The sequence below is a fragment of the Macaca thibetana genome, chromosome 9 (assembly GCF_024542745.1).
Source record: "Macaca thibetana thibetana isolate TM-01 chromosome 9, ASM2454274v1, whole genome shotgun sequence".
NCBI classification, from domain to species: Eukaryota; Metazoa; Chordata; class Mammalia; order Primates; family Cercopithecidae; genus Macaca; species Macaca thibetana.
Genome location: NC_065586.1, coordinates 26,605,944 through 26,617,213, shown reverse-complemented (window position 1 = coordinate 26,617,213; position 11,270 = coordinate 26,605,944). Strand labels below are relative to the sequence as shown.

Genomic DNA, 11,270 nt, shown 5'->3' with positions numbered 1-11,270 from the left:
ACCCGAGAGAGTGAGGAAGAACGGGAGGAGGTGCCGTCCCACAATACCAGGCGGGAGGGCGGGTAGTCGGTTTGTATCCGGGCTGTGAGGTGCTCGGAGCCTCGGCGGACCTTGCTGCCTCTGTCTCTTTAACGCGAGAGGAAGCGATGCAGAGGGGTGGAAAATGGCAGAGCTGCAGATGTTACTAGAGGAGGAGATCCCGTCTGGCAAGAGGGCGCTGATCGAGAGTTACCAGAACCTGACTCGGGTGGCGGACTACTGTGAAAACAACTACATACAGGTGAGGCGCGCTGGCGGCCGGCGGGCGCTGGCCGGGTCGAGGACCCGCCGGAGTGACCAGCCCACTGGGCGGGGTGGGGAACTGCCCTGACCTCAGCGGTTGCCACCAGCCCGAGCCCCTACCGCAGTCCCAACCCCAGCCCCAACCGGGGACTGAGCGAGTGGCCCGGCTGAGGGAGTCGGGCTGCGATACAGGAAGTGGCTGTGGTGGTGGAAATCGATGGAAGGGGAGAGAAAATGGGCGAGGGAGCCGGGAGCCCGCCGCAGCCCGGCGCCCCCCTCGCGTCCGCTTTCCCCAGGGCCGGGCCACCGGGGTCGCGCGCCCCCCAGGTAGCCTCCAGTCCACGGAGCTGGCGTCCCGGAGACCCCCCTGCTGCCGCCGCGCCGCCTCTCTGCGCCCGGAGAGGAGGTCCAGGACGGGAGAGGGGAGAGGAGAGGGCAGGGACCAGGCTGAAGCCGCAGAAGGGATAGGACCAGCGGGGTGTGTGTTGTGTGTCGGCGGAGGGTGGGGTGGGGGCGATTATGTCAGTTTCAGCCCCCAGAGGGTGTGTCTTTTATTTATTTATTTATTTATTTAAAAAAAATTTGTCATGAGTCACATTACACCGACCTCCCGGAGGAGAGGAGGAAGCGGGTGTGGGGAGTGAGGGAGGGCGTTTGAGAGAAGTTAATCTTAAAATTCCTTTAATTGAAGGTTTGTAAATCTGCCTGCTTGTCCATTTTCAAGTCGGGTTCCCCCCCCCCCCCCGCCATCGTTTTCGCTTCCGCCCCACCGTAATGTATTCTAAGAGGTTGTTAGGGCTGCTATCATTAATTATCAAACACGAATTGTTTTTAACTCCTTGGAAAAACGGCTTAAATACTCTCCCTTCTCCCAAAAGTTCTTGAACTGTAGGCTTCATAAGTAACTTAATACTGGTGTCATCGCTGGTTGCTTATTTTCTGAGGTTTCTCTCTTAACAAGCTAAGTAAATGTATAGTATATGAATCCAAGTACAGAAATGAACAGAGGTAGCCTCCGAACTACAACATAAAAATATCAGTTATTGTAAATTAGAAAACTCTTGGGACTTTGTGACAGATGCTGGTTTGTTCATTTCTTTTTGGATGATTGGAAGTGAATTGTGTGTGGTAGTTTGTTTTGAAGACCTTTAACTGTGTAAACCAACAGTTTGCACTAGAAACAAAGTAGCACAGTCCTTTGTATAAATATAAAGCCACCAGAAATGCTCTTGCTTTTGGTAAGGCAAGGCTAGAACGTGCTTTGAAAGGTTAGGGTTATTGCAATTCAGAACTAAATTATTTATAGAAATGCCTCCCATGTGATTATAATTTTTAAGAACCAATGTTTGTGTGTTGGCAAATGCTTTCCCTCTTTATTTTTAGAGGGAGATGCTGTTTTCGGAATGTTTTGAATATTTCTTAATTTTGATGTTAGTAACATTGTATCTTCAGTAGCACTACTCGGAATTTATCTTCACAATTTTTTTGTCAAGTTTTTACTTTAGGAATTCTTCGGATAAGTAAACTTGTTGAATACCTGTCACATCTACTGTATCACTTTGTTTATGCAAACTTTATATTTAGCCCTTCGAAACTTAAAAATCGAGTAGAAAAGTGGGTATAGTTTGCAGATACAAAAGTGATCTTGTAGTTTATCGATATTAAAAATAGGCAACTTTTATTCAACTTAACATGAAAAGCCTTGAAATTGAGGAGAACCTTAATTTGCTGAAAGTTTTAAAGATTTTTGAAAGCCAAAAGGAGAGCACAGTAGGTTAAATTGCTCCCTTTCCAGAAAAGTTATGTCTTCTCTGTAGAAGTCAGTAGATAAGTACTTCATACAGGGTGGCTCCTTTTTGTTTTGCGTGTTGGGAAATCTGACGAGTATATAGTGTGGTAACTATGTGTTGGCAACTCTTGGTAACTGTAAACGTGTTTTAACCTGTGTACTATTTCTTTTTCAGGTAGTTGTATGCTGTAATGCTTTTTTTACCTCTCTCTGACCCCTTTCCTTTACTCCTCTTGCTACGATCATGTAACTTTGAAGCACTTTAAAACTTCTTTGCTAATATATCTAATTAAGTCATGTTATTTCTCATACAGTCTCTCACTTTATAAAATGTTAGTGCCATGGTGCAGGCCCCGTTTTTTTATTTTCTTTTTTTGCGGGGGCGGGGTGAGGTATAATTCTAAATCTGACACCAGTGAGGTGTTTTGTTTATACTGGGCGGGGGGGGGGGAAGAATTCACACAAAGCAATGATGATCTAAATACCTTAGTAGCCTTTATTCATTGGGCTGCATGATCCAGGCCACTAGTTGCCTCCCTAAGGGACTCAGACAGGGTCAGACTCAGAAAGTGATGTGGAAGTTGATGTGGTAGGTGGTGCTGATGACTTTGGTGCTAAGAATGGGGAATGAATAATATTAGAAATATCCATTAGGGTGTCTGTTGAGGTCTTTCTATATCCTTCCTGGGACCTGATTGGGTTATTTATAACTAATACTCTTCATAAATATACCTCTTCTCAGTGAAAGTATGCAGTTCACATGTGCTTTGAGAATTTTTAAATAAGGTGAGCTAAGTTATTGCTTGGGTGATTTTTGTTCTGAGATTCACTTTTCATTTCATTTTTCTACAGTTTGAAAGTGCAGTCCAGTTTAGCTAAGGTGTGTAGCTGAGAAACTCTTTTGGCTGTGGTGCATTTAAGTTCTTGAGGCAGTTTATTAGTTCTTTGGTTCTGTTGACTTTATTAGATTGTATTATTAATAGCGAAACATCTGAAAAGATTCTACGTTAAAATGGACAGTTTTTTTCTTTCTTTTCTTGTTTTTTTTTTTTTTTTTTTTTTTTTGAGACAGAGACTTGCTCTGTCACCCAGGCTGGAGTGCATTGGTGTGTGAACACCACTCACTGCAGCCTCTACCTCCTGGGCTCAAGCAATCCTTAGCCTCCCATGTAGCCTCCCACCTTAGCCTCCCATGTAGCTGAGACCACACGTGTGTGCAAGGACAGGGTTTTAAAAGTTGCCATGGGGTAAATAATATTAAAAATAGAAAGCGTTCCTTTTTTTTTTTTTGCTTTTCTTGTTTTTGAGACAGGGTCTTGCTCTGTTGCTCAGGCTGGAGTGCAGTGATGCCATCATGGCTTACTGCAGCCTCAACCTCCTGGGCTCTGGAGATCCTCCCACCTCAGCCCCCACAGGTAGCTGGGATTACAGGTGCACACCACCGCTCTCAGCTAATTTCTGTATTTTTTTTGTAGAGACGAGGTTTTGCCATGTTGCCTAGGCTGGTCTCAAACTCCTGGGCTCAAGCGATCTGCCTGCTTTGGCCTCCCAGTATGCCAGTATTACAGACATAAGCCACTGCACTTTGTCAGAAGGTGTTTTTTCGTTTTTTTTTTTTTTTTTTTTTTTTTTGAGATTGAGTCTCGCTCTATCCCCCGGGCTGGAGTGCAATGGCATGATCTCAGCTCACTGAAACCTCAGCCTCCTGGGTTCAAGTGATTCTCCTGCCTCAGACTCTCAAGTAGCTGGGATTACAGATGCCCACTACCACCCTTGGCTAATTTTTTGTGTTCTTAGGAGAGGCAGGGTTTCGTCATGTTGGCCAGGCTGGTCTCAAACTACTGACCTCAGGTGATCTGCCCTCCTCCGCCTCCCAAAGTGTTGGGATTACAGGTGTGAGCCATCATGCCTGGCTGAAAGTGTTTTTGTATAGTATTTATGTAGACATACAGAGGAGACTTTTCCATCTTTGTTTAATACGACCAGATAGAATTTTTCATGCCAAGGACAGTGCTTAACTTGAACACACATGTTTAGCCAGTTCTCTGTGCTCTACCTTAGAGTTAGTTCATACTGCCTTTGTTATGGGAACTATTTTGGGAAATAGGAAGGAAAGCTGAGTGAAAAGGAGTAGAAATTGCTTAAGAAGATTTGTCAGGATGCAGATTGGTAGGCTGGGGGTAAGGACAGAAAAGTCTTCATACAGCTTAACTTTAAAATTTAATTTTATTTTTTGTCTGGAGTTCTACCAGGAGCTTTATTTGGGTTAACAAGTATGTTCTAAAGTCTGGGAGTATGAAGGGGATATCATCCCAGTATGTTACTGTGAGCTACTCACTTCAGCTTGCTTTCCTCCTCCTGTGACATTTGCTTCATTAGCACATTTAATCTCAGAAGGCGGGTAATTTTTGAGCAGGATCTCTTTGGAGTAGGTAAAAGCTAACATTTCTGATACTGTATACTTTATGCCAGTTTATAAACTGCATCACTTTTTTTTTTTTTTTTTTTGAGTAACTGATGGACAGTTAGAGGTTCAGAGGTATTAAATACCCAACCTAAAGTTCAGTAGCTTGTATGAGGTGGTGCCTGGAATCAAACCCAGATTTTCTAGATTCCAAATCCCAAATTGCATCTAATAAATCCTGAATGGTTTTTTTTTTCTTTTTTTTTTTTTTTGACGGAGCCTTACTCTGTCACCTAAGCTGGAGTGCAGTGGCACGATCTCAGCTCACTGCAACCTCCAAGCGATTCTCCTGCCTCGGCCTCCCGAGTAGCTGGGACTACAGGTGCGTGCCACTGCACCCAGCTAATTTTTGCATTTTTAGTAGAGACAGGGTCTCACCATGTTGACCAGGCTGGTCTTGGACTCCTGGCCTTAGGTGATCCACCCTCCTCAGTCTCCCATGGAGTTGGGATTATAACTGTGAGCCAACATGCCCAGCCTGGAATGGGATTTTTTTTTTTTTTTTTGAGATGGAGTCTCTCTCTGGAGTGCAGTGGCAGGATCTCAGCTCACTGCAATCTACGCCTCCCGGGTTCAAGTGATTCTCCTGCCCCAGCCTCCCAAGTGGTTGAGATTACAGGTGCCCAGCACCACGCCTGACTAATTTTTGTATTTTTAGTAGATATGGAGTTTCACCATGTTGGCCAGGCTGGTCTCAAACTCCTGACCTCAGGTGATCCACCCACCTCGGCCTCCCAAAGTGCTGGGATTACAGGCCTGAGCTACCACGCCAGGACCTGAATGGGGTTCTTAGGGCAACATAGGGGATAAAAACAGTGTGCGAATAGATAAGGGTAGAGGGTAATGTAATTGCCTCTATTTATTGAATACCTGCTCCATTGCAGTCTCTGCTAGTTGGTTTTGTATTATCTTTAATCCTTACAAACTCTATGCGAGGAAATTAGGACTCATAAAAGTTAAGTTTTGTTTAGTCATAGAGTTAGTAATTGGCAGTCAGGACTTCCTTCTGACTCTGGCAGATTCCATAGGCTGTTCTCTTTTCATATCATACTGTTTCCACATGAATGAATCTGGAACTCAAGACTGGTTTAGGAATACTGGGGAATTAACAGAATAGACTGTATTGGGCAAGCCTGGGAACCTAACAACTCTTTACCATTGTTTCCAGTTTGTGAATATAAGAAGAGGTATGTTCGTAATTTAGGGACTTGCCCATATCACCAGAGGATGGTAACTTTGGCATCTGAAATGTTTCAGATTACAGATTTTTTTGTTGAATTTTGGAATTATTTGCATTATATACTTACTGGTTGAGCGTCCCTAATCTGAAAATCTGAAATCCAGAATAGTCTAATGAGCATTTTTTTAAATGTCATGTTGATGCTCAAAAAGTTTTGGGTTTTGGATTTCCAGATTAGGGATACTGAACGCTGTATAGGAATTACAGGCTAGTTTTTCACTGAGCTCCCTGGATCCTTTTTCTTTTCCTGCATCCTTGCCTGTTTTTTTTTTCTATTCTTAGTCTGTGTTGCAATTGTGCTAAGAAATTTTGGAGAGGAATTTGTAGAGATTAACAAAAAATTTGTTGAAATATTCTGAGTAGATGTGATTTCTATACAAACCAGGTTTGGAGAGAAACAAAGTGATTCAGGAGATTAGGATAGACTGGAATGGTTTGAATTCTTAGAATTGCACTTTGAAGTTTGAGTAAAACAGTGGCTAGCAAAGTTAGAGATATAGGTTGGAAATGTAAATGTATTTAACAGAAGGCTAGATAATTTTATGGGAGATCCTTGTTAAATTGACCCATGCCATGTCATTACATGTTTATTCATACTGTTGTGTCAAGGTGATACAGGGCTGGGTAGAGCAGGATCTGACCTAGCATATCAGTTCTTTTTTTTCTTTTCTTTCATTTTTTTTTCTTTCACACCATGTCTGTGGACCTAGCATATCAGTTCTTATGAAAGTTCATATCACATATATCAGTTCTTGGTAATACTCTCAAGGTGAATACTGAATATTTTTAGGGCTACATAATATTTGAAAATTTGTATTAAAACTAATGTCTCTTTTTTCTTTTGTAGCTTTAATACTAATAACAGCTTTATATGTAATACTTCTCTCTAGTCCTGGTCTGTTTAGAACCTCAATTTTAGCATGCTTCTGTCTTTTGGAGAGTTTTCTTAGAAAATTGTTGAAATAATCCCTTAGGATACTTTCAAATTTTTCTTATGTGCTTCTCCTTTCTCCAGTTGATTCTGATAGCTCAGGAATGCTAATAGTCCTTGTGGAAAGGAGATATTTAGGCAATTGGGGATCTGCTGTGTGGCCATTTACACTAACCTTATTTATATTCAGTGAAATTATGTTCTAAGAATTAAGACAGTTAACAGTCAAAAATACGTTAGCCACAAAGGAAGAGTGTTCATATTGGGATAAGAGGTTGGATCAAACTCTAGGAGACTGTGCAGATACAAATCTATAAAATCCATGAAAATAGTGTTGTCATGAAAAGTAAGGTAAAGGCTGGGTGTGGTGGCTCACGCCTGTAATTCCAGCACTTTGGGAGGCTGAGGTGGGCAGATCATGAGGTCAGGAGGTCGAGACCATCCTGGCTAACACGGTGAAACCCTGTCTCTACTAAAAATACAAAAACAAAATTAGCCGAGTGTGGTGATGGGCGCCTGTAGTCCCAGCTACTCAGGAGGCTGAGGTGGCTGAATGGTGTGAACCCAGGAGGCGGAGCTTGCAGTGAGCAGAGATCATGCCACAGAACTGGCAGCCTGGGCGACAGAGCGAGACTGCGTCTCAAAAAAAGAAAAAAAAAAGTAACATAAAAATGATAGTTAAATGCTAATTTTGAAGCATTTAAAAAGTTTTGATTGGGAGTTTGTATATTTTTCGTAATATCATCTTGTGTTGATTGTAATATTTATTGAAATTATGGTTTGATTGTAGAAGAAATAATAGTCAAACCCCAGAACTACAAACTCTGTAGATCTTAGTATTTAATAAGACATCATGTTAGAAATAAGGGATTTTTAAAAAAAGGACATCGTTGAGAAATAAGACAATAGGAAAGTAGCAATTATTGAATTTTGTTTTTAAAGGAAATAGTTGACTTGGTCTTTTTAACAGTAAACATCCATCCCTTAGAATGGAGACTTGAAATTTGACTACTGTGTGTCAAGCCAAATAAGTACTTTTAACTTTAGATCTACTAATTTTCTACATTTACAAAATAAAACTTTCTTAGACATAGTTGGTAGTGAACCTGTGTTTATGAAGAAAATCTGTTAATGAGGGACCACACCCAGCTAATTTTTTGTAATTTTTGTAGAGATGGGATTTTGCCATGTTGCCCAGGCTTGTCCTGAACTCCTGGACTCAAGCGATCCTCCTGCCTTGGCCTCCCAAAGTGTTGGGATTACACGTGTGAGCCACCATGCCAGCCCAGCAAAAACATATTTTTGAAAAACTTCAATTTACCTTTAATTCACTCATTTCCTCAATGCTTTATAATTAATTTTTGTTAATAATTTCTACATTATTTGACAAAATTGTATTTGGTATATTTTATTTTTCCTTCTATGGAAAGGCGAGTGTGGCACTTTTTCAGAACCCTTGAGAAATTAATGCCCTCCACTTAAACATCAGAAATGTATATATTACATCATATAGAAAAAGGTGCATTCTACTACGTCAAATATTAGCAACTTAAGAATTGTAACAATAGATGCTTATTTTATTTTATTTTTTTTTGAGACGGAGTTTCGCTCTTGTTGCCCAAGCTGGAGTACAATAGCACAATCTTCGCTCACCGCAACTTCTGCCTCCTGGGTTCAGTCAATTTTCCTGCCTCAGCCTCCGGAGTAGCTGGGATTACAGGCATGCACCACCACGCCTGGCCAGTTTTGTATTTTTAGTAGAGACAGGGTTTCTCCATGTTGGTCAGGCTGGTCTCGGACTCCCAACCTTAGGTGATCCACCGGCCTTGGCCTCCCAAAGTGCTGGAATTACAGGTGTGAGCCACCGCACTCAGCCCAGATGCTTATTTTAATAAGGCAATGCAGAGAAAAGAGTACATGGGTGCCATTTTATTTTTAATTTTTATGAAGGATGGGGTCTTCTATGTTCCCCAGCTGTCCTTGTAATTCTGGGGTCAAGCAATCCTCTCATCTCAGCCTCCTGAGTAGCTGGTTCTACAGACATTCCCCCCAAGCCCCTCCCACCATGCTCAGCTCACGGGTGTCATTTTAAAATCGTGATTATTACTCAAAAGTGGGCCCTCAGCATAGTTAGGCAATCCCACTAGATAACCTCGCCAGTTTATTCTTCCACTTACCACAAACTATTTTAAATTTTTTATCCCCTTTTGAAATCTGACTCTTTCCTTTCTTGTTTTTTGTTTCATAGAGAAAATAGACTTCATCATATAAGACCTATAATTTCTTACCACTGCATCTCCAAACCTGCTATCCTCACTCACCCTATTCTACTTCCTTTTTATAATGGAAGAGAGGCGTTCTTCCTCCTAGCTAAAGTCCTAACTCTGGGTCACATTCTCTCCTGCCTTTTCATAAACCTTATGCTCCTATATTTATACCTCCTCTGTTTACTGAATTTGTGTTTTCAGAATTGAAACATTTCAGATTGCTGCCATACTTGAAAACTCTTTTGAGTTCATATACCCATCTAGTAACTGACCTATCTCTCCTTTATGGGTTAACTAGTTTTATTACACTATTGTCAGCTAGCTGCAGTGGCTCAAGTCTGTAATCCCAGTTACTTGGGAGGCTGAGGTAGGAGGATTGCTTGAACCCAGGAGTTTGAGACCAGCTTAGGTAACAAAGCAGGACCCTGTCTCAAAAAAAATAAAAAATAATAATTAGCTTAGTCTGTAGTCCCAGTTACTTGGCAGGCTGAGATGGGAGGATCACTTGAGCTCAGGAGTTTGAGGCTGCAGTGAGCTATGATCGCACCACTGCACTCCAGCCTGGGCAACAGTGAAACCCTGTCTTTTAAAATAAAAACAAAAAACCAGGCATCTTCCTCCATCTCTCACTTTTCATTCACTCTTTAACCTGTTCTATTTCCAGTGCTCTCTGAATGCTAATAACCTCCATGTTGCAAAATTCTTTCACATTTTAGTTCTCATCGTGCTTGTTTTCTCTTCATCATTTTGCATGGTTGATTTTTCGTACTTTTTTTGAGAAGTTAATCCTTTGGCTTCTCTGATATATGTTTCTTTCATGCTTTTCCTATTACTCTCTGGCCCATTATTTTTTACTATTAAGTATTAAAGTGGCTTCGTATGGACTCACTGAAAACCTGGGCATCATTTTTTTTTTTTTGAGATGGAGTCTCACTCTGTTGCCCAGGCTGGAAGTGCAATGGTGTGGCCTTGGCTCACTGCAACCTCTGCCTCCCAGGTTCAAGCAATTCTCCTGCCTTAGCTTCCCAAGTAGTTGGGACTACAGGCATGTGCTACGATGCCTGGCTAATTTTTGTATTTTTAGTAGAGACGGGGTTTCACCATGTTGGCCAGGCTGGTCTTGAACTCCTGACCTCATGATCCGCCCGCCTCGGCCTCCCAAAGTTCTGGGATTACAGGCATGAGCCACCGCGCCTGGCCGAGAACTTTTTTTTAGGTGGGTTCTATCTATTAGCATTTACTGTACTAAAACTAAAACTGAGCAGTTTAAAACATTAATTCATTTAAAGTGATATCTAATGGGTTTATTATTAACATAAATAATATGTTTTATGAAAAATGTAACCTTAGTTTTCCAAAACAAAAATGTTTAGGGCAAGAGTAACATTAATTTACATTATTGCACAACTCAGTGAAAAATAGATGGCAACAAAATTCTTATATCTGCTTCTGCAGTTAATCTGTTCATTTTGTTTTGGTTGAAGTATATGAAGGAAATCTGTTCTTACATGGTTATGTAGTAGAAAAAGGGGGACTTTCTACTTTTTCTACGCTGTGCACATAATTGTGGATAATTTTGTTTGATACTACAACAAAACTTGGTAGATGGTAGTTTCTTAAAGATTAGTTACAGTGTGGATTCTGAAACCGTATCAATAAACATTTTATACTCCATTGCATTAAAATACATTGCATAGGCCATTTGGAAAATATTTTTCACTGAGTTATGCAGACCTTCTGAATGTTGACACATTTCATTATATAATGTGAAAAAATTACAATCACTAATATTAACACAGATCTCACTAGAAGAATTTTCAAGTATCTCAAAGCTTTCTTTTTTTTTTTTTTGAGACGGAGTCTCGCTCTGTCGCCCAGGCTGGAGTGCAGTGGCCAGATCTCAGCTCACTGCAAGCTCCGCCTCCCGGGTTCACGCCATTCTCCTGCCTCAGCCTCCCGAGTAGCTGGGATCACAGGCGCCGCCACCTCGCCCGGCTAATTTTTTTTGTGTGTGTTTTTAGTAGAGACGGGGTTTCGCTGTGTTAGCCAGGATGGTCTCGATCTCCTGACCTTGTGATCCGCCCGTCTCGGCCTCCCAAAGTGCTGGGATTACAGGCTTGAGCCACCGCGCCCGGCCACAAAGCTTTCAAGTTCACATTGATGGATGCAAGTTTTCTAAGATTGCAGTTTTTGCTTGAAAGCTTACATTTTATTATTGGCAACAAATATTGCCAGTTATTTTCCTTGAAGTGTTAGGCTTACTTATTCATTTTTAGGAAAATGTCTGCCAGATGCTC

The 11,270-nt window shown here is 41.5% G+C and overlaps 1 protein-coding gene across 17 annotated transcripts in view; it reads left to right on the top strand.

The window, feature by feature from the left end:
* ABI1 (abl interactor 1) overlaps nucleotides 1-11,270 on the top strand; it is a 118,082-nt gene continuing 106,812 nt past the window's right edge. For all 17 annotated transcript variants that reach the window (XM_050804546.1, XM_050804544.1, XM_050804542.1 and 14 more), the window contains exon 1: nucleotides 1-280. In XM_050804546.1, the coding sequence (XP_050660503.1) occupies nucleotides 164-280 (117 nt within the window). In that variant the 5' untranslated portion in view covers nucleotides 1-163. The remainder of the gene's footprint in view (nucleotides 281-11,270) is intronic.